This window comes from Phocoena sinus, chromosome 20, assembly GCF_008692025.1.
Source record: "Phocoena sinus isolate mPhoSin1 chromosome 20, mPhoSin1.pri, whole genome shotgun sequence".
In the NCBI taxonomy this organism is placed as follows: domain Eukaryota; kingdom Metazoa; phylum Chordata; class Mammalia; order Artiodactyla; family Phocoenidae; genus Phocoena; species Phocoena sinus.
The window spans coordinates 7,276,265-7,300,524 of record NC_045782.1 but is presented as its reverse complement, the minus strand read 5'-3'; the positions used below and the strand labels follow the sequence as shown (position 1 = coordinate 7,300,524).

At 41.3% G+C, this 24,260-nt stretch overlaps 2 protein-coding genes across 4 annotated transcripts in view; one reads left to right on the top strand and one right to left on the bottom strand.

Annotated features, from left to right (window-relative positions):
- STX8 (syntaxin 8) overlaps nucleotides 1-18,213 on the bottom strand; it is a 241,304-nt gene extending 223,091 nt beyond the window's left edge. For all 3 annotated transcript variants that reach the window (XM_032617110.1, XM_032617111.1, XM_032617112.1), the window contains exons 1-3: nucleotides 18,138-18,213; nucleotides 11,186-11,285; nucleotides 5,911-6,005 (exon numbers count right to left, since the gene is read on the bottom strand). In XM_032617110.1, the coding sequence (XP_032473001.1) occupies nucleotides 5,911-6,005; nucleotides 11,186-11,285; nucleotides 18,138-18,154 (212 nt within the window). In that variant the 5' untranslated portion in view covers nucleotides 18,155-18,213. The remainder of the gene's footprint in view (nucleotides 1-5,910; nucleotides 6,006-11,185; nucleotides 11,286-18,137) is intronic.
- A 780-nt stretch (nucleotides 18,214-18,993) lies between these two features.
- CFAP52 (cilia and flagella associated protein 52) overlaps nucleotides 18,994-24,260 on the top strand; it is a 41,626-nt gene continuing 36,359 nt past the window's right edge. Inside the window, 1 exon segment of the mRNA XM_032616997.1 lies at nucleotides 18,994-19,072. Coding sequence (XP_032472888.1) covers nucleotides 18,994-19,072 — 79 coding nt within the window.

Sequence of the window (24,260 nt, the reverse complement as noted above, 5' to 3'; positions counted from 1 at the left end):
AGACCACAACAGTGAGAGGCCCGCGTACCGCAAAAAAATAAAATAAAATAAGAACTATACAGGTAGAAAGTACTTTTTTAATAAAAACAATAAAGGCAAGTTTTAAATTTAGCAAATATTAGATATAAACTAGTTGAGAATAAATTAACAAAGAACATCAATTTTAGGAGCAATAAAACTTGGTGATTATGTTTTGAAGATTAGTAAGTGAAGAACAGAATCACAGACAGCTGATGCTAGGAGAGGCATATCCAAGTCTCTTGTTCTTCTGACCAGGAAACCAGGGCCCTGGGCAGCTGGTAATGACAATAGTGGGCTAGAGCCCAGCTCTTTCCAGTCTAAGTCAGGGCTTTCCTACCACCTCATGTGGGGCTTGACCACCAAACGTTCCAGGGGCTCCTCCACCCTGAGGCCCCCAGTACTGCTCACTTAACTTTGCCACTTCTTAGCATCCTGTTAATAACAATACTGGTAATATTAATTCAGAATATTCCCAGAGACTCCCTGTAAATCCGGGACAACTGGAAAACTGTCCAGTTAGGAACACTCACTCTACCTCTTTGTTCTGTTTTTATTTTAACCTATTAAGAGAACAGAGCATAAGGAGATGGGGGGGAGGGTAGAGGAGGTTGAAGAGAATAGATGCACAGCCCTTCTGCATAGCACACTTACTATACAGAAGTTGTTGTTAACGAGAGGTCAAAGAATCGTCTAGGCAGTGGTGACACTGCATGGATGTGGTCTCATGGTAGTTGGGGGAAGCGACGACAGGGTAAGGAAGGACAAGTAGAACACAGGGCACACAGTCAGTGGCCAGACTGGGACCTCCTCTTCCACCAACGTGGTAAATAACCAAGGAAGAAGGTCAGAGAACAGACAAATAAGGAAACAGAAGAGCTAGCTACCATGGTACTTTTTCATCAGCTAGGCTGACGTTACATGTAATTATAACCAGTTCATGGCAATGCAACGCTGCAAATGAAACTGGGTCCTGATTTCGTATCACCAATACCCATGACCAACGTGCCTCAGCCCATTTTCTCTGCTATAACCTGGGAAGCACTTCCAACCTACGATGGAGTGGGCTGAAGATGGTGCTGGACCCAGGGGATGCCCCACCCCCACTCTAGCTCCTGGAGTTTCTCCTTATTTGGTAGAAGGCTTAAGAATTTAGGCAAGTCTTACGTGCAAATTAATTGCTCTGCAGAAGCATAATTACTTCCCACTGCCGCAAGAAGGACTGCACAGAGACAGTTTAAGGCCCAGAGGCCAGACGATTTTTCTGGCTCACATAGTACTTCATCCCTTTCATTTTACTATTTTCTTTTTAAGTTAACAAACTCTGCTGAATATCTATTATGTACCTTATCTTCCTCAAAGCACTGATCATATTTTGCAATCTTAATACTATCACTATCTGTGTGCTTTGATATACCCTTCTTACTTGATTATAAACTCCATAAAAGGACTACCTGTAAATTCTCCAAGATGGCTGTAATTTTAACAATGATAAAACAGTAAGTAGCAGCTAATCCTCGAGGAGGGCTTACTTTATGTGAAACACCTTCTATGCATATAATTTAATCCTCCCAATAATCCCGTAAACTGGGTGTACTTTGATTATCCCTATTTCACAAATGAGAAAACAGGCACAAAGAAGTAACTTGCCCACAAAGGGTTAATAACTATCTTTTATTTAACACCCACAATTATGGGGGTGGCTTGTCCTGTGAGATGCTTTAAATATATTTTCTTCAACTTTCACAACAACCTGCAAAACAAGTATGATTATTCCTACTCTACAGATTAATGAAACTAAGGTCAAGAAAGGCTACGTTGCTCTCTGGCCTTGGGGAAGTGATGGAGCTGGTCTTCCACCTCAGTTCTGTCTGGCTCCAAAGCCAATGTTGTTCCCAGTATTCCAACGGTGCCCAGACTTTTGGATTTCATGGAGCAGAAGTATTTCCAAACAAACTGCGGGGATGGTGATGGGGGGATTTACATAGACCAATTTTGCCATCTATGGACATTCCAAAACCCACAATAGACAAAACTCTCATCTACTTTTACTATCATGATGAAAAAGCAAGCAGATGTTAATACCCAAAACTAGGGAGAACCATGTAAACAGACTATAAATCAGAAAATTTCTACTGAAATAAAAATTATCTTGTCCTTATTTTTCTCACAATAGTAGACACCAGTGAAAACTGTCATGGCCAGGTGCAGTGTTTTAGAACCACTTCACCTCCACTGGAGCCCTGAGGGGCTATCCCTAAAATCTATCCAGTGAGCCTCTCCACACCTACATGTATCCAGGTTTGTTACACGGTGATTGGGGCATCTATCCTGCCATCTACCTATTTGTCTACGCATCTTTTTTTCCCCAAAAAAATACAAAGTGGAGCAGAGTTATTTATGGATTTAAAAAAATTATTTCTAGGGAATTCCCTGGTGGTCCAGTGGTTAGGACTCGGTGCTTTCGCTGCTGGGGGCCTGGGTTCAATCCCTGGTCAGGAAACTAAGATGCCACAAGATGTACGGCACAACCAAAAAATAATAATTATTACTATTTCTACAGGACTTCTCCAAAGAGAAGGCTGTAGACCAAAATACCTTTTGATACTGAACCCCTCTGTAAAGTGAGTTTTTTCAATTCTTTTTAAAGTACCAGAAGTGTTGCCTTTGAAAAACCCAACAAAAAGACAAGCTTCATTTAAAGCTAATTCTAAGAATAATTTTAGCATTACCTGAAATTTCCTGTGCGCCCTCCTGTAAACCCACCTTTTCTCAGCTGGTGAGGCCATTATAATCCCCATCTCCAAGAAGCACCGTGAACAGAAGTTAATGTATTTCAGCAATTTTCAACTCTCTGGCTGCAGGACTTTCAATTATGAATTGCAAGTTAACCAATTCGAAAGCACGCCACTTTCATTTTAATTTCACATTTATTCTTGCTAGAGAAAAATACTTTTTCAGGAAAGAGCAGTAACATCTTAGGCCTAACCTCCCAGAATGTAACTGTTTGGAAGGCATTTTCATAGGACTTATCTTTCTGGCAACTCCTAGTGTTCTCTGGAAAACTTCACGAATGCAGAAAGACATAAATTTATTAAGTAAGGTACCATAAACTCAACTACCCAACACAGTAAGGAAATGTGGCTTTCAAATATTCACGTTAAAAAAGTCACCCAACATTAATTATGCCTCAAGAAAAAGGATTAAAAAGTCACTCTCCCGGCGATTTATGGACACAAATTTTTCTAAGAATTACAACATCATAAAGTATACCTAATAAACCACGGTGAAGACTGTTTAATCTTTCTGATGATTAAGAAGGGTCTTGAGGATCTGCATTATAAACAAGATTTGTCTTGGCATTACAGCAACATGCCAAGCAATAGGGAACTCTAGTTGAAGACAGGCCACGTGACAGTGGACTGTATTCTATCACTAAAGTAGAATTCAGCTTTTAAACAAGTGGCTTCGGCTTCAGACAGCCCTGCGTTGGAATCCCAGCTTTCCATTTCTTAGCAGTGGGGTCTGGGCAAGTTACTTAAGCTCTTAAATATTCTTCTCCTCGGTGTGAAAAAATTCCTCTGCTGGAATGCTGTCCTTTCTTTCCAACTTCATCAGTGACTCGAGGTGCAAGTTTGCCTTGGCCTCAATACCTCTTTTGTAAAGAAGGTTCAGCTGCCCCCTTTCCATTCTATCTAAGAAATGGTCTCGGGCTTCCCTGGTGGCGCAGTGATTAGGAGTCCGCCTGCCGATGCAGGGGACGCAGGTTCGTGCCCCGGTCCGGGAAGATCCCACATGCCGCGGAGCGGCTGGGCCCGTGAGCCATGGCCGCTGAGCCTGCGCGTCCGGAGCCTGGGCTCCGCAACGGGAGAGGCCACAACAGTGAGAGGCCCTCGTACCGAAAAAAAAAAAAAAAAAAAAAAAAAAAAAAAAAAAAAAAAAAAAAAAAAAAAAAAAAGAAATGGTCTCCCTGAAAATACAGAGGTTTATGAGCGCCCCCATGGGGTGGATTATCTGAATTCCATCCCTAATTTCGGTTGCAGTTGCAGTAGAAATAGACCCAATTATTTGAAAAAAATAATTCGATTTTAAAGAAAGCTGTTATATTCCAGACGAGCTTTTGATTTCTCCTGGGAAATTCTAAATTATTCCATGATGGTCCTTAAATATCTTCATAAATATTTCATATTTTCAGAGTATTTAATAACTGGTGTTTTCAAATGCCTGGTGTTTCATTCAGCAAATTCTGAGATCACCACAAAACCAGAGTCTATGAGATTTCAAAATATGGTCAGACTGCAAGCATTTAGAAAAACAAAGTCAATTATTACTGTGGCGTGCTTGGTACACCCCATAATTAATAACTAGCAGAAATTATTAATAGAAAAAAGTAAAAGTTATCAATTTACACCTTCTTGTCCTATAGGTTTAGCACATAAACACTGTAAGATGAATAAAAATCAGTTACCTATCAGCAAATAAAGTTATTATTACACTGGGAAACAATATTTAACTACGTTTCTAATACATGTGATTTACGTAATATTAAAATGAGTTTACACACCTTGATCCCCTGTGCAGAATTCCAAGTACTTAGTACTGAAAGTGGAGAACACAGCTCTGCCAACTTGAGGTCTATATATTAAGACTTGTGCATTTTGATAAAATAAAAACTTATATAACAGACCGTGCAGTAACAAATGATGCCAGATGGAGGGTGAAGTTACAAACTAAACACATCAGAATATTCCAACTGTGTTAAAAATACGGGCCCAATTGTTTACTGAAATTAAACTTATATTTAAAACCTTAGTGTTTTAATAAGTGCACACTGGAAATCATACAACTATCTAAACCAGCCTCCCTGGTGACATACAGTGGTGATACTTGGGAGAAAAATATTTTTAAAACATCTTCTATTGTTTTATCTAAAAAGCTATATTCCTACATTTTCCCATGTTTAAAATTGGGCATTAATAACCACTTCCCGAGATACCAAAGTTTGGTACAAACTAAAGACAATGGAAAGGAATGGTAAGAGAGGACCAGTTTGAGGTCAGTTTTAAACTCAGATTTGTCAAGTGTATTTTCCTAAATTGATCAGATTATGAATTTCTAAAAAAAAAAAAAAAGAAAGAAAGAAAGAAAGAAACTATTTTGGGGAGTTCCCTGGAGGTCCAATGGTTAGGACTCGGCACTTTCACTGCCGGGGCCCAGGTCGGATCCCTGGTTAGGGAACTAAGATCCCACAAGCCACTGCATGGCGCGGCCGAAAAAAAAGAAAGAAATATCTTAATTCTTGACACTGTTGGTGGGAGGCTGAGGTGATGACATAACTTGCTTCAGGCAAGTGTCTCCCACCCCACAAAACTCCCAAAACAGGGGTACTGTCTGGACCTCTAGAACAATAAGGCAAAGAAGTCACATCTCAATAATCTACATAATTGGGGGAAAAAATGCATCGTTTCTACTGGTACTGGCCTCTCAGAAAAGAAAACGGATCGTTCAAAACTCTGGGAACTACAGAAGCCGAATCACAACTCGAGGGTGTCATGGAAGTTCTCCTGCTGGACCACCTTCAAGGCAGTCTAGACAGGTAGCAACATGGGGCTCAGTGTAAATACAACACTGACAGAAAGCACGAGCTTCCTGCACTATTAAGGTTACACCCAACTAAGTTAACTCCTGCCGCGTGTCTTGCTTCGCCAGCATATTCACTGTAAAACATGTAACAGACGCTTAAAATAGAAATTGAGATTATAGGCAATATTTTGGAAACCAGGTCTTCCTCAAGCTGTGGAAAAATCTGGGTGGCCCAGATTCCTTCCTTTCTTAAAATAAGACTGCTTGTCCTCCCACTCTAGCAAGAGGTGGAAATGTTTACATGGATACATCTGATGTGTTGACACAGCTCTTAGCAATAAGTCCTTCAAAAGGGCGATCTTTTCCTTCAGTTTCTGCAACAAAGCTCTGATTGTCACGGTAAGCTGAAAAGAAAAGAACACAGCCTGAGAATGCTGGTCCAGAGGTGTGAGGTCTCTTAAAAATATCATGTAAACGCTGCTTTACAAACTATGATTCAATCAAGGAAGGGCTGCCACGACAACCTCAGGGCTGTACAGAATCTTAACAGTCACCTGGGCCAGCCACCCACCTAATGCTCACACCCAGCCTTATGACCTGACCAGCTGGTAAGCCGGTCCATACCTGAACCCTGACATTGACTGGAAACTGTCACTTTGCTCTCACGATCAGCTGAATTCTGTCCCTTGAGCATCTACCCTCGGATCCTATTTGTCTACCTCGGAGCCACGCAGGAAACCGCATGTCCCCAGTCTTTGTTCACCAGCAAAAGCCCCACGGTTCCCTCAACCATGCTGCACAGAACAAGACGTCAAGTCCCACTGCCATCCCGGCCACACCTCCCTAAACACACGGGTACACTTACAACCCATTAAAAGTTTTATAGCAGGGTGTCCTTTTTATACAAGAGGAGTGTTGACCACATGGGACTCTTTTTCCAGGAGGTGTGAATTTTCTCCAATTTACAAACCCAGAGTAAAGTTTTGTTTGTGACTCTAAGTGCTGCCTTAAAGGATGGTGGAGAGGTGGGGAGGAAGCCTCTTAGGAATTTAAAAATATGAAAAATAGAATCGCCCGTGTAAAGTAAACATAGTCAAGCACGGATATAATTGGAGATTTGTTTAAAAAGGCACTCTCACAAGTTTGCTACCTTGTTAAAAGAAGCAATTATACAACTGCAGTGGAAGCAGGGGCTCTCTCCTTAGATTAGCAAGGGTCACATAAGGAAAATACAGCACAACAGCAGAGGCTGGCCAAGGGCTACACACATCAAACAACCCTCAAAGGTATTAGCGGCCAAGAAAAATCTCACCTTAACTATTCTAATACCTCTGGGAACCACAGAAAAACCACCCACAACGTTTATGGGGAAACGCCAAGGAAAGAAGATCCCTCCTCATTCAAGAAGTAAAGAGCAAAACAAACAAACAAATGACAAAAGAACAACAAACACACACACACACATACCAGGTCTAAGAAGAATCTACGAAATTAAAGATCAAAAGCATTCAACAGATGAAAGAATATGTAGCCATTAAAAAGTATGACTGGGGACCTCCCTGGCGGTCCAGTGGTTGACACTCCATGCCTTCAATGCAGAAGGCGCTGGTTCAATCCTTGGTAGAGGAACTAAGATCCCACATGCGGCGCAGCATGGCCAAAAAAAAAAAAAAAAAAAAAAGTATGACTGAAATCTGTATTTGTTAACATAGAAAGATACCCATCATAATTTACTAAAAGAAAAAGAAATCAAGTCATAAAAAGAAGTGTCATCCACATAGAGAAAAAACAACCCAGGACCTAAAGACATCAAAACATCAAGGGTAGTTATCTCTAAGTAGTGGGATTTCTTAATATTTTATAAGAAAACTATTACTTTCATAATCAGAAGAAATGTCCCATTATGATAATTTAACAGAAGCATTCCAAAGCACAGAAAAGGATGGAAAGCCTAATTCATATTTTAAGCTAACACAACCCTGGTAACAAGCGCTGACAGAGATAACAGAAAAAAAGAAAATACTTGCCAATCTCCCTTAAGGATTATAAATGTAAAAGTCTTTAAAAAATTTTAGCAAAGCAAATTCAGAATTACATTAAAAATGACAATATACCATCACCAAGTAGAATTTATCTGAGTAATTTAAGAATAGTTTGATGTTAGAAAATCTAATAATAAAGCTAACAGTGTTAATTACTAAAAACAGACTAAACATATGATTAACACAGCATGGAAGAAATTAATTAAAAAAAAAACAAAGGAAACTAAAAATCAGTCAGTGCTGCCTGAACTACAATATTTAACTTTGGTCTAGAAGTTCTAACCAACATGATAAGACAAGTTAAAGAAATACATAAGGGCTGGAAAGAAGGAAATGAAATTATCATTATTTGCAGACTGATAACAGTCTGTTTGGGAAAGTTAAGAGGATCACCTAAAAGATGACTAGAAACAGATAAAGAATTCAGGATGGTGATCAATCACAAAATGAAAAAAACTGAGGGCATTCCTAAATTCAAGTAATAGGGACAACTTTTAAAAATTATTTTAAAACATCATTAACAATATCAACAAAATCTAAAAAATATCTAGCACAGTGCCTGGTGTATAGTAACTGCGGGAAATACTGCTGATGGAATGAGTGAAAGGAAACACTCAATACTGCAAAAATGTAAATGCTCCCCAGTTTAGTCTATAAATATACTACACATCTACCCGAAATCCTATTTGGAGTCCTTTTATTGGAGAGGAGATGGTAACTGAGGCACAGCACAAAATTCTTTTTTTTTTTTTTTTTTTTTGCGGTATGCGGGCCTCTCACTGTTGCGGCCTCTCCCGTTGCGGAGCACAGGCTCCAGACGCACAGGCTCAGCGGCCATGGCTCACGGGCCCAGCCGCTCCGCGGCATGTGGGATCTTCCCGGACCGGGGCACGAACCCGTGTCCCCTGCATCGGCAGGCGGACTCTCAACCACTGCGCCACCAGGGAAGCCCCCCAAAATTCTTTTTAATAAAGCTATGCAAAATTGCTCTAAAAGGAGGATAAATGAAGGGAAATATAGAAAGATCACAGATATGTGTAACTAAGGGGGCCTTAAACAATTAGATATTAAATCTTTACAAAAAACTACAAGAGTATGATGCTGGCAGTTACCAATGGCTTCGTTAGTGCAACAGAACAGAAGGTCCAGAAACAGTGCAGTTGTGTAAGAACTTAGTGAATGAAATATGGACTATTTCATATTTGGGGGGGATTAATAATTTAGCAAATGGGAAAAAATTAGATGCCTACAATACATGAAATGAATTTCAAATATTATAAAGATTTATGTGTTTTAAAAAAAGATAAAAAAGAGGAGAAAAGCTTAACGAAAATTTAGATAATTAGGCAAAGTACTTCTATAATCCCTGGGTGTGAAAGGCCTTTCTAAGCAGTATCTCCCCTTCTATAAGAAAAGGCCATAAATAAAAATAGTGACAATTTCAAATAAAATTTTTAAAAAGTGTATACATATATTTTAAAGTCATTTATAAAATCAAAATCCAAATTAATAGAAAAAATATTTGCACCAAATATGCCAGATCAAAGCTTAATCAAAGCTTAGTTAACATATATATAAGGAACACTTGGAAATTAAGAAATAATAAGGTAGGTTAAAGACATGTATATAACAGGCAATTCATAAAGGAAGAAATACAAACATCCAATTAATATATGAAAAGATGTTCAATGGCATAAGTGATTTTAAGAATGCATATTGGGCTTCCCTGGTGGCACAGTGGTTGAGAGTCTGCCTGCCGATGCAGGGTACACGGGTTCGTGCCCCGGTCCGGGAAGATCCCACATGCCACGGAGCGGCTGGGCCCGTGAGCCATGGCCGCTGAGCCTGCGCATCCGGAGCCTGTGCTCCGCAACGGGAGAGGCCACAACAGTGAGAGGCCCACGTACGGCAAAAAAAAAAAAGAAAGAAAAAAGAAATATCAAATCACTACGCTGTATACCCAAAACTAATATAATATTGTAAGTCAATTATGCTTCAATTAAAAAAATGAAGACAATAAAACTACACTAAGATATTTTATCTCACTTATCAGGTTGGCAAAAATTCAGAAAATTGACAGCGCCCTCTGCTGGCCAGGCTGTGAAGTCAAAGGTGACAACTCCTGTGGAGGGGAATTTGGCAACAGGTAAAAAAAAAATCACATATGCCCTGGTTCTGAGAATTCACCCTTAAAAGAACCTCCACAAATACAAATACAAAAAAAAAAAATCACAAAGCTATTTATTGCAGCATTATTCATAACAGCAAAAGACTGGAAACACTCTAAATGCCCATTCTTAGGAGACAGGTTAATGAACTAGGGTATACACAATAGAGGACTATAAGACCCTAAGAAAAACTGAGAAGATCTCAGTGCATTAATATCTCTATCATATATTATCAAGTGAGAAGAGCAAGATACAAAAGAGTAACTTTTGTGTCAAAGGAACAGAAATGAGAATACACACACACACACAAACACACACACACACCTGAATGCTTATTTCTGCAAGAAGTCACACAGGAAGAATAAATGAGAAATGAATTTTAAAAAAAGGTTACCTCTAAGAAGCAGGTGAAGAAGGCATGGAAAAGAGTGGGATGGGGACAAGACTTTGAGTATACCTTTGTATATAATATTGACTTTTGAACTATATAAATGTTCTACATATTAAAAATTGTATCAGCAAGGGTAGGGAAGAAAAGCAAACCCTGAAAATGAATATCAATAGATACAAAGGAGAGCATAAGACACAGAAAAAAAAGAAAAAAATCTAATAGCTTTAGAACAGAATAACCTCAGTATCCTTAGGGGGATATTCTAAATTTTAAAAAATAATAATAAAGACACAAACTCAAACTTTACTTATTGTCTGTAGTGGCCCTTGTGTAATGATTCTGAAACTACTTTCTATAAACTCTCTAAGAGAGACCAAATGAGCAAAAACATATCAATGCTTCTGGAAACCTGGGTTCTCACTGCAGGAGAAGGAAGGAAAATACTAATTTAGAATGGGGAAGTTACAAAGAAACCTGTGAATGTTGGATTAGAATCAAAAGTATTGGCATGGACTCATGGTTTTCTAAAAACCGTATTTCCTCGCCAAATCCCACCATTGTTTCTTACAGCCCACAAGCGAAGGATGATTTTTTACATTTTTAAATGTAAAATGTAAAAAACCAAAAAAGTCTATTATCAATTTGTCGAGAATGGGTACTCATAGAGGTGAGAACTTGGCCTCTTGTCCTGCAAAGCCTGACAGATTTACCATCTGGGGGAAAGTGTACCAACCTTGGAACTACACTATGAAATTGTCAGAAACTTTTTAAGGTAAAGTAGGAGAAATTATAGAGATGTCATGCTTCATTTAGTCCTAGTGATTAAATAACTATTAACTGATTGGTTGTAATGTCAATTCGACATGTGTAAGCATAAAGGCCATTATACATACACACACACATACACACAGAGTCAGAAAGGGGAGGGTTTTCAGACCTCAGAGCTCAAACAAATCATTTGAAGTACTCATTCCTGGTCTTACCTTGGTTGTATTTTCACCATTTCTTTCATACTGATTTCGTTGTTGAATTTTCTCAGCGATCTCTTGTGCAATTTGGCAGGTAGAATCGTAGGTGGAGAACCTGCATCAAAGTCATAAAGGGAGAAAAATGTTGAAGGTTCTTTAAAGGAAATTTCTGCATAATCTAAGTTTCAGTTTGTAATTCTAGTCACAAATGCAAACAGAAAGGGAGAATGATAATTGTAACAGTAATGGCAACAGGGGTTGAATGGTACTTAGTACAGGCTGGGCTCAATTCTCAAAGCTTCCTTTGTAATAACTCACTTAATCCACATAAGAACACTGGGAGGTGGGTCACCAACCCCATCATACACGTGAGAAAATCAGGCACAAAAAGGTAGAGAGACTCGTCCTATGGGTACCACCAGCTGCAAACCAAGGCTGCCTGGCCCTGAGCCTCTGCTCCTAGCCACTGTGTTATCTGACCGCTGATAAAGCATACAGATTCGTTCATTCACAGAACATTCAGCAAACATTTCTAGAGGGCCGCCTCTGTGCTGAGCACTGCTCCAGGCACTGGAGAATAGAGCAGGGAACAAAATGGACGAAGTCCCTGCTTTCAAGGAGTTTAGTGAAGGGAGAAAGGCATCAAACAAACCACAACAGAGTATGTCAGGTGTTGCTATGGGCTAAGAAGGAAAATAAAGCAGGATAAAGGGATGGAGAGTGACAGGCCAGGTGAGCAGCTATTTGGGGAAGAGCTACACAGATCAGCAGGTAACACGATGCTCTGGGGTCAAAGGACACACACCCACCTGACACCTAAGCTTACCAGAATTCTCTCAAAGCAGGTCCTGAGCTTCTATTTGTTATTCAACAGTGTTAGGGGTTTTGAAGGATTCACAATCAATCCCCAATAGTCCCTTATTTTTTCCTTCGCTTACAGCCTTTTTACTTTTTATCTGTTTTACAGAAAATACTTAAGTGTGTACACATATTTCATCTCTCCTAAAGGGCAGGGACTATGAATATACGACGAACCTATTTTCCAGGAGTTCCCAGTAAAAAATATTAAAATCTGCTGTTTAACCTAATGTTAAACACCAAGGGGGGAAAGCCACGGGGGGTGGGGTGGGGATGGTGGTGTGCTGAACTGGGCGACTGGGAATGACATGTACGCACTGATGTGTATAAAATTGATGACTAATAACAACGTGCTGTATAAAAAAATAAATAAAATTAAATTTAAAAATTAAAAAAAAACGAACACCAAACTTTCTTTGGGTTATCTGTATGGAAATATGTGAATATAAATGTTTCAGACATTACATGAAATTCCTAAAAATCTTATATGTTCTGGTATAATGTTGTAAGTCACAATTCTAGTTGTTACTTTAAAATGTATATCTCAGAAATAACTAAATCTCCTTGTCAATTGCATTATTATGAACTTTCATCAAATCTTTAACCGTGGTCATTTTTAAGTCTTTTGTCATTGACAGACAGTTCTGGGTGTACTCTGATGCTTTTGCAAAAATGTTCCTATAAAAGGGTTTCATCTTCAAGGAATTCATGGAAAAGACTCTGACAAGTACAGGTTTCTGGTAACTGACTGCTGCTGAACTGAATGAATAAGCATTTTCAGAACTCTAATGGAAAACTGGTGAACTCATAAAAGTGTTAACAAAAGATCAAGATGAAAAAAAATTAATGACATGGGACTGAGTGAACTGATGGGGATGATTATAATTTTTGTGACTTTCTGTTTGAATAAAAAAAAATGTTATGTAAATTTATGTAAAAAGAACTTAATGCAAAACAATGCCACTCTTCTCACTTATTTTCTCTTGTTTTGGAAAATATAGATATTTTCTGTTAAAAACATGATTTATACTGAATGTAATAGGTTGATTATTGTTATTATAAATGAATTAATAAATATTTTTAAGTTTCAAAAAAATATTAAAATCTGTTTAACCTAATGTTCCAATTTTTGTCTGAAAAAATAAGCAATCCATTTCTTAAAATCTCTGAATTCCCACATATCACTTGAACAATGAGGGGACCTGGCACATGTCTCTGAATGAAGGAAAAATAAACAATCTCCAGTCGTTTCCCTTACGAGTCTTACTACAGTAATTACAGCTATGGCTAACAACTGAGTACCTGATCTGGCCCAGGTCCTATGCTAAGAGCTGTACATTTTAAATTTAGTAAGGATCCAATGTGGTAGTGTAACCGAGCAGGACCCTATGGGGCCTTCCTGGAACAGACCCCCATCCCCTTGTCCTCCTCCTGCCTCTCGTCTATAGAAAAGCTTTGGTCTCCTAGGGCTTCCCTGAGTTCCAAAGAGTAAATTTAATCAGAGGTGAGAAGCAGGAAAACAGTCAAGCAAAACAAAATAATAATAGTTTAGCCATTAAAGTCAAGAACCTTTGGTTACTCCTCAAGGGCTGTAGATAATATTCTGAGCCGTGTCCTCTGAGCTTCTTTGCAGATACCGAAACCCCCGCCGGGTGGGAGAAGTTAACTGTGTGCTGCCCAAAAGGCACGTAGACCCCAGACCAGCTGGAACCAGAAAGTGACTCCCAATTACCCCTCCACCAACCAATCAGAAGAGTGTCCACGAGCTGATCACGACCCCGCAACGCCCCTCCCTCACCCTCTCTTTTTTTTTTTTTTTTTTAAGGTACGTGGGCCTCTCACTGCTGTGGCCTCTCCCGTTGCGGAGCACAGGCTCCGGATGCGCAGGCTCAGCGGTCATGGCTCACGGGCCCAGCCGCTCCGCGGCATGTGGGATCTTCCCGGACCGGGGCACGAACCCGTGTCCCCTGCATCGGCAGGCGGACTCCCAACCACTGCGCCACCAGGGAAGCCCCCTCACCCTGTCTTTACAAACCTTTCCCCGAAGGCCGTCAGGGAATTCAGGTGTTTTAAGCACTAACACTAGACCTTGCTTGGTGCCCTGCGATAAACGCTGCACTTTCCTTCACCACAACATTGTATCAGTAGATTGGCTTTGCTGCATGCGGGCGAGTCAACCCAAGTTTGGTTCGCTAACAGTAGGATCCTTGGCAACTCACCGCTATAACCTAAAGTAGCATCTTTCATATACATATATTCATACATACCAAAAGAGAGCAGGTGATATAAGACAACACACAATTAAGAAAGTAGGAGGGGAGACTTCCCTGTTGGTCCAGTGGTTGAGAATCCGCCTTCCAACGCAGGGGATGCGGGTGCGACCCCTGGTCAGGAAATTAAGATCCCACATGCCGTGGGGAAGCTAAGCCCATGGGCCAACAACTAAGACCTGAGGCAGCCAAAAGTAAATACATAAATATTAAAAAAAAAAAAGAAAGTAGGAGGGAGGCTGATAAGAAAAACTGGGTCCTGGTCCCAGCTTTGCCACATTTTCCTCTTTTTCCCTCCATGTTGTCATCTATGAAAAGAGGTTCTGAGGTCTGGCTCTGTGGTCCCAGACCACACGTATGAAAATCAATAACAAGGTACAACACACCCCCTGCCAAACGCGGAGTATAAATGGCGAGTGCATATTTCCGGAGTTCGGAAATGAGAGAAATTACTGTTGGCCAAGACAGATCTGATAAGGCTGGGCCAAGAGGTTACACCTTGGGCTGAACCACAAGGTCAAAGCAGGCCTCTCACTCCCACAAGAGGGAGGAGCGTATTCTAGAGTGAGAGGCACAGGGAACAAGCAAAGATGAAAGGGAGGGTAGGAGCCCGGCACGGTCGGCTGAGTGGTGGTCCTGGGTAGGAGGGTAAAGTATAAAATGGTACTGATGAGTTGAAGCTAGTTTCTGCAGAGCCTTGAACAGCAGGACAAGCTTTGACTTTTAGCAGAGAATCTGAGAGGTGTAGGGGATCCTTGTACACATAGAGTGAGGCCTGGAAGAGGTTACATGAAACGCTGATGCCCAAACCCCAGATGTCTTCCTCATAATCCTCACGTTTTCATTTGAGCGCTAAAGAGCATTTCTGAAGCTTTGCTACACAGTTGAATCACCAGAGAAGACTTAAAAAAAGAAAAAAATCCTGGCTCCTACCTCAGGCATCATTCTGATTGAACTGGCACGGGGTCTGACCTGGACGTGAGGAGTTGTAAAGTTCCCCAGGTGATTTCAATCTGTAGCAAAGCTTGAGAACCACTGGCCTAGCGGTAATGGGCAATCTCATGATGGAATCAAGCACACAGGTACCTAAAATACTAGTTTAGGAAAAGTAACCTGAACTCCACGTACATAAATCACTGGGGGGATGAGAGAAGAGTGGCAAGAGACCAGTAGAAGACTTCTCCAGCTATTCAACGCAGTAACCAGCCACCAATATTTACTCTCTGTAAGCCGCAAGGCTCTAAAGGATTGGGCTACGGCAGAAAAGAAAAGAAAAAAAATACTGGAGATTAGTGAACAATCTGATAGGAAGAGTGAGGAAAAAGTAGATGATTAGAGTTTTTAGGCCTAAGTGACTAAGAGGATGGTGATGCCATGACAGAGGCTGTGGAACTGGAACAGAGAGAAAAAAGTGGTAAAGCTGATTAACTTTAGCAAAGAACCCATTCAGAGACAGTCGCCACCGGCTATTTCTATTACACACTGAGCTTACCGCTGGCTTTGATATGCCATTAAAGAGTAACAGCCATATTCCATTTCTAAACAGTACAATGCTACCCAGGAGTAAAGCATCACTGAGCTATGCTGTTTCAAGAGTAGGAGAGCAAAGCTGTAGTCAAGTCTGTTTTATAGATTTTTCAAAGTCCTATTCCATACTCCTTTCTGCTCCCCTGAGCAGCAACCTACTTTGCGAGGAAGCTGACCTAGCACAGCACAGTCCCTCATTGTTTCACTTTCAACAAATGAGAAAGCTGCTGAGTCAACCTACTTGAGAGGAACAGGAAAACTTACCAGTGCTTTTTCAACATTAACTGTGGAAGAGGCCTAGGGTTCAGTGATAGCTTCTACCAACCTAAATGGATACCCTGCGGCCTCTACCTTATTTCTAACCTTTATTTCCTACCTTATGTGTAAAATGAGGGAGTTAGCTTCCCGGAAGTGGAGGGCAACTTAGCCCTTGGACCCAGTAGTTCCACTTCTAGGGAGTGAGCCAAGGAAATAAGAGATGGAACAAAAAGGCAGTCTTTGTAATTAAAAAAAAAAAAACACCCAAAAAATCCCTTTTTTTTTTTCTTTTTTTTTTTGCGGTACGCGGGCCTCTCGCTGTTGTGGCCTCTCCCGTTGCGGAGCACAGGCTCCGGATGCGCAGGCTCAGAGGCCATGGCTCACGGGCCCAGCCGCTCCGCGGCATGTGGGATCCTCCCGGACTGGGGCACGAACCCGTGTCCCCTGCATCGGCAGGCAGACTCTCAACCACTGCGCCACCAGGGAAGCCCTCTAACATTTTTTAAAGGGTACAAAGAGGGGAATGATTAAATCATAGTGCATCATGGTCATTCATACGATGCACTATTAAGCACCGTTAAAATTGTGTTTTCACTGAATATTTAATGATATGGAGGAATGTTCCCTGCTTTGTAAAATATACAGGGGTGTGTGTATATCTATACACACACACATATATTATACAAAGTAATAAATTCATTTTAAAACTCAACAGTGCCAGGCTTCGCTGGTGGCGCAGTGGTTAAGAATCCGCCTGTCAATGCAGGGGACACGGGTTTGAGCCCTGGTCCGGGAAGATCCCACATGCCGCGGAGCAAATAAGCCCGTGCACCACAACTACTGAGCCTGCGCTCTAGGGCCCACGAGCCACAACTACTGAAGCCCGCGCGCCTAGAGCCCGTGCTCTGCAACAAGAGAAGCCACCGCAGTGAGAAGCCCGCGAGTAGTCCCCGCTCGCCACAACCAGAGAAAAGCCCACGCGCAGCAAAGAAGACAGAGCGCAGCCAAAAATTAATTAATTTAAAAAAATCAACAGTGGCAATTATTCCAAATGATAAGAGTTAAAGATGGGGGTTTTTTCCTCTGCAAATATTCAATATTTTCTAAATTTTCTATCAGGGTGTTAAAATTAGGTGAAAAAAAAAATAGTGTTAAATCAATTAAGCCATTGGCCCAGATAATCTAGATCCCAGGTAGATTAACTTTGATTTTGCAAAGTTAATCTCTTAATATCCAGACTATCTGCAACTTAAACAATAAACTATGTTACAAGTACTAATATGACATATTCTCCAAAAGAACCGCGTTGAGCTATAGCATTTTTAATTAGTAAACAAAAAGCTCAAGTCCAATAACTTATAGGAATAGGTTCCTCGTATCAGAACTTGTGTCTTTCATCATTCAGTCAGTCCTTGGGACTTAACTGTTGAATAAAAGGCCCTGATCACCTATTGTTTTACTGCAGAAGTTGCTGCCATAGAAAGTCTTCGTGGTACTAAAATACCCTATAAACGGCATAATTTCCCTCCCAGATTCCTCTAAGTTTTTTGAAGGGCCCACAAGATCTAGATGCTTGCGCCAACTGGTTACTAACTCGCTGATGACCATGAATTCTGAACCTCGGTTTCTCCACCTGGGAAATAAGAAGGTTCACCAGATACACTGGCGTTCCACAAAAAGGTCACTCCGACTTCACTTTCGCAGGAGTCCAGGGAAGCCTGCATCAGCCATCTCCACAACCACGATGGGCGGGAATCCGGGAGATGCAGCCAAGAAGGGCTAAAAGGAATGCTCAGAGATTCGGCACTGGAACTCAGCTTCCCCAGGGGTCCGCCGGGTCTTCCGCCCCGGCCACCCCTGTCAAGACCGAGGGTGTCGGGATGCGGCAGAGCCCAGCCCCTCAACCCCCGCCCCTGGCAGTAGGGTAAGGGGCCTTGCTCCCCTCCCCTTATCCCGAAAGGCCTGCAGCCCTAACGCCTAGCGACCGCCCGCTCCCCAGCAGCACGGCGGCCCCCGGGACGGTCCGCGTGCACCCTCCCTCTCCCCGGGCTCACCAAGGGTCCGGGGCCATGGTGCAGTCTCCACCCACTCCTCGGACACTTCCTGCTCGCAACAGCTGACTACGGCGGCCCGCGCGGCTCATACCCCGCGGCTCGACCCGTGCGCGACCGGAACCTGGAGTTTGCACAGTGAATATACATACCCCAAGGCCTCCAAACTGTGATGAAGAAAGGAAAGCGCTCCCCCGGGGAACTGTAGGTTGGAGCAATCGGGTCCCACTAAGAGACGCGAACAGTTGGGTGCAATTAAAATAAAATTGTTTTTGAACAAAATCTAAGCATTTTTCTCAGGTAGGTGGGAGCCCCTCAAGACCTCTAGCAGTTACTTAACATTTTATCCTGCTTAAAACAAAAACAAACAAAAAATGGATTGTGGTGATAGTTGCACAACTATATAAATTTACTAAAGCCCACTTTAAGTAAATTCTATATATAATTTATACCTCAGTATAGTTAAAAGAAACCTTTTTGTCCTGCTTCAAACAAGGGACCCAAAGAAGTATCAATTATATACCGTCTTACAGCAGCCTTCCCATCAGAGGCAATCCTTTAATTTTTAAATGCCATAAGGTGCTTGATTATATAGTTACCCCAAAGGTCACAGACTCTTTACATGGGACAGGAGGGAATTAGTTCTGTGCATTTAGTGCCCCTTAAATTTCCAGAGAAATACTAGAAGGTAAAAAGAACGGCTCTTTCCATTTGCAAGAGAGCAAAAGGACTCGAACTCCTTCGGCTGGGTTTCAGCGCAGGCGTTGATCTGGCGCGCGTGCGCAAATCCGTTACCATAACGACCGGAAGACGCTGCACCTCTGGAGGCTGAGAGGAACGTGAGCGGAGTCTCCGGGTGATGGAGACCCAAACTTCGCCCAAGGATGAGGTGGCTGAGGTGGCCGAGCTGGAGCTTGAGGCCGTGATCGGATTCAATGGTGAGACCTAGAGCACGTCTGGGTTGGGCGGTTTAGGAACCCCAGGGATACGTAGTGCACACAGGGAGAGTGAGACCCCAGGTAGCACCTGGAAGGCAGCTTGGGACGCTGGCATGAGCGAAGCACTGGGGACCCAGAGAGCCCCTCCTCCCCAAAAGTCTTAGAGAGTCACATCCTCACTCCAAGCCTCAGAGAATGGGATGGGTTTTGCCTAAAAGGAACGAAATGCCTCCTCCTCCTTAAGGATAAGTAAGTGTGACTTGAAAGCCTTCTCCCACTAGTCAGCTCTCCCCTGGCTCTAAGCCCCACACAACCCGCAATACTGCCTGCCCCTCAGTAACCACCTACAGAATCCGTGTAGGCCCCTGGGACCAACTACCTTCTGATGTACTAACGAGAAGGGGCTGGGGTGGGGGAGGAGGGATTCTAATGGTGAGGATTTCAGTCCACGACAGAAGGCGAAGAGGACGCCAGGGGGAGCTGGAGAGGAGAGAAGCTTTGGTCAGAGGAGGCCTGGTTGTTCTGCCTAAATGTGACTTATGACCCCCTCCTATTTGCAACATGAAGGGGGGAAATGCTGTTTGGTTTTCTGAGAAGGATGAAAACATGCAATGGATTGCATTTTTTAAAAAGCAAACTTTTTATGGCTGAATAATATTCCATTGTGTATATGTGTCACATCTTCTTTATCCATTCATCTGTCGATGGACTATTACTCAGCCATAAAAAGAAACGAAATTGAATTATTTGTACTGAGGTGGATGGACCTAGAGTCTGTCATACAGAGTGAGGTAAGTCAGAAAGAGAGAAACAAACACCGTATGCTAACGCACACATATGGAATCTTAAAAAAAAAAAAAATGGTACTGATGAACCTAGTGGCAGGGCAGGAATAAAGAAGTAGACATAGAGAATGGATTTGAGAACACGGCGGGGAGGGGAAGCTGGGGCAAAGTGAGAGTAACATTGACATATATACAGTACCGAATGTAAAATAGTTAGCTAGTGGGAAGCAGCCGCATAGGACAGGGAGATCAGCTAGGTGCTTTGCAATGACTTAGAGTCGTGAGATAGAGGCTCAAGAGGGAGGGGATATATGTATGCATACGGCTGATTGACTTCGTTGTACAACAGAAACTAACACAGTATTGTCAAGCAATAAAGATCTATTTTTTTAAAAAAAGCAAACTTTTAAAAAAGTGCATTGTGATGCCTGAAATCTTTAAAATTGTGGTAATGTAGACACAGAACAATCAATGGCTAAAGTGTTAGCACATTCTAGGACTTGGCTCTTGAGTCTTCGTTTTAGGTTAACAGTCTCTGATAGAAAGTGGGCATTTAGTGCATCCGAGATGCTGGCCATCTTTAGGGCTGATCACCAGGTCATTGGTAAAGGATGTGGATGACCTGCTATGAGGGCAAAGGGTCACAATGGTGACCAGCAGAGAGCCCCGCTACTGAATTCGTGCTGTTTTGTGGCACTCAAAGACCAAATATATGGTCAATTATACCTCAGTGTCTCCCATGGCAATTATCTCGGCCTTTTAAAATTGAATAAAATTAATTGAATTGTTTCTACCTTCTTGATTTTGTGACAACTTATATTTTTTCATAGAGTCAAATATGCATTTATCTAGAACGACTGTATGACAAATAGTATGCTGTGCACTGAGAATACAGTGTAATACAGGGGTAAATCCATAGCCATACTTAAGAACAAGAATTTAGAACATTGGAAAAATACAGCGAAACTGAAAAAAAATCAGCCATCATTGCATTTCCTAAAGATATCACTGTTAAACTTTTGGTATGATCCTTTCAAATATACATTGACATATAAATTTTTTCCACAAAAGTGGTCTCATGCTGATATATTCTCTTATAATCAGATTTTTTTCCCACCTAGGATGCCATGCAAATCTTTCCTTAGCAGTAAATATACTCTATGCCATGATTTTAATATATTTTAATATAATATTCTGTTGCATAGATATGCCCCAATTTATTTAACCAATGTGCTGTTTTTAAAAATTTAGTATAACTTACATTATTTTGCATTTATTTTTAGATGCTACAAAGAACATCTGCATAGCTAAATCTTTTAACTCTTTAACTTTTTCCTTGGGATAAATTCGGAGTACATCTTAAAGATTTTTGATGTATCCTCCAAATGCCATACAAAATGTATACCAAAAAGACATATATGCGAATGGTTATAGTAGCATTATTTCAAATAGCTAAAAACTACAACCAAAATGTCCATCAAAAGTAGAAAGGACTAATAAATCGGTATATTCATAGAATGGATTACTCTGAAGCAATGAAAAAGAATGAACTACATACAGAGGGCAGAAAAATCTGTCCGCGGTTGGCAGAACTCACGGATGCCGAGGGCCGACTGTAGTACACACTTCTATGTAAGGAACTCGCGCATCCGCGTGTTTTGGTGTCCGTGTGTTTTGGTATCCGCGGGGGTCCTGGAGCCAATCCTCCACCGATGCAGAGGGACGGCTGTAGTGCTACACGCAACAATGTGGATAGATTTCACAAACATAATGTTGAATGAAAAAAGCCAGCTGTGACAGAATACGTACTGTACAGTACAATTCCATTCATATAAAGTTCTAAGATGAGGAAAATTAATTTACAGGAATAGAAGTCAAAGCAGCAATTACCTCTGGGGAGATGTAGCCTGGGAGAAGGCAGATGGGAAATGTCTGGGGTGTGGTTATAATCGGCTTCTTGATCCGGACTGTAGTTATATGGGTTTGTTGGTAAAAAGTGACTGAGTTTCCCGTAATTTTGCCTTCAATGCAACACGTTTACGTAAAAAGGCTATACTACTTGTCGGAAAATAACCAAAGTTTTATGAAAGTGTGGGAGAAAGCTTCTATTCTAGGTTTGAATGGGGTCAAGATTAATTCAAGCAGTCTCTCTTTTTTTTTTTTTTTTGGCTACATTGGGTCTTCCTTGCTGCGCGCCACCTTTCTCTAGTTGTGGCCAGCGGGGGCTACTTTTCATCGCGGTGCGTGTGGGCTTCTAACTGCCCTGGCTTCTCTTGTTGCGGGTTGCGGAGCCGGGCTCTAGGTGTGCGGGCTTCAGTAGTTGTGGCACGTGGGCTCAGTAGCTGTGGCTTGAGGGCTCTAGAGTGCAGGCTCAGTAGTTGTGTTGCCCAGACTTAGTTGCTCCGCGGCATGTGGGATCTTCCTGGACCAGGGCCGGAGCCCGTGTCCCCTGCATTGGCAGGCAGATTCTTAACCACTGCACCACCAGGGAAGCCCTCAAGTAGTCTTTAAAGTTGGGTAGGAGTCGGTGAGTAAATATCCCAGGGAACAGATATAGGGTGAGCCAAGGAGGAAGGGGGAGAGTGTGGGGTCAGTTGGGGAATGGCAAACAATTGGCTGGCTTCAGTGTCATGGACTGGCAGGATAATACAGTAAAGAGAGCCTGGGATTCGATTTTGGAGGCCCTAAACACCAGGTAATGGAGTTTAGTAGCTCTCACATGGAAACAAATCAGAAGCAAAAGCAAAGCCCCTTTTATCATGGTGACACTAGCACTCATTGTAGAGTTACATGACAGTTTATGAGTTTTAACTTGAGGGTGTAAATATGTAAGTGCACTTGAATCTTCCAGGTACTGTACATTTTCAGTTCTCTCTCCTATAACACTGTCTGATTCTTTCTTCCTCTAGAGAGACAACCATTACCCTGAATCATCCTTCCCAGCTATGTTTAAAAATTTCACTATATATGTAAAATATTAAATATACTACATGCGATATACTATATATAAATTGTATATGTTCACATGTTCTTATATTTTATAATCTTTTAAAAAGATTAATCTTCTGTTTTATTGTACATTTGAAACCTGCTTTTTTCACCCAACATTACTTGGGTGATGATTTAATTTGCTTTAAATATCTATTTCCCTGTTGATGGGCTTTTATTCATTTACCACTTTTTACTAATATAAACAACGGCACAGTGAACACCTTTGTACATGGCCCATAAGCACAACTGCAAGTATTTCTCTAGGTTATATACTGAAGAGTAGATCTCGGTCCTAGCATACGTACATGTATTCAATGATGCTCAATACGGGCACATTTTCCAAAGCAATTCTACCAATTTACCCTCCCATTAAGCATTCTGTGAGTGTTCCCTTTGCTGCACATCACTAATGCCTGGTACTGTCCACCTACTTAATTTTAGCCATTAGGATGGAAATGAAATGGTATCTCGTTTTGGATATAATTTGCATTTCCCTGGTCACTTGTGCAGCTGCATATCTTTCTATGCGTTTTCTGGCTTTTGAATTTCCTCCATCATAAATTGCTTCTTCGTAGCCTTTGCTCATTTTTCTGTCGGGCAGTTTGTATTTTTCTTATTGCTTCATGGTAGTTCTTTACATATTCTGCTGGGTATGATTCTCTGTCTGTTATTACGGACATTGCAAATATCTTCTCCTGGTTTGGGTTTTCTTTTCATTTTGTCTTTTGTCATTAGTTTTTAATTTTTTTTTCTTTTTCTTTTTTTTTTGCTGTGCCACGCGGCTTTCAGGATCTCAGTTCCCTGACCAGGGATTGAACTCAGGCCACGGCAGTGAAAGCCCAGAATTCTAACCACTAGGCCACCAGGGAACTCCCAGGAAGTTTGTGATTTTTAACGTAACTTGATGCACATATTGGCCTCCGCTGTTAGGATTTGCTCTTTTGCGTCACTTTCTAGTCATTTCCTACGACTTGTATGTACATTAAGTCTTGTTTTTCACATTTAGGTCCCTGATCTATCTGGAATGTATTGTTTGTGGATGGTGTGAAGTAGGGATCTAAGTTTACTTTTACCCTATGGGTAGCCATATGATTGTTTATAAGGAGCCTGCAATGAGAAAAACTAAGTATACGTTTCACAAGGACAAGATCACCCCCAGACACAAACCTTAGTATTATAAAAACTGACTGCAGAAAAAAGGAACGATGATCACAATGAAAGTGAAAGAAATCATTTATTCAATTAATATATTTGGCCATTTGAAGAAAACAAATCCGTCTAGCTACTGGAATCACATAATGCATCAAACTAAATTCCAGAGGGAGTTAAATATAAAGCTGAGTTCATTAAGGACCAGAAAACTATATTAATAAATATCTGTGACTCTTTTGATGGGGAAGGAAATAGCAATT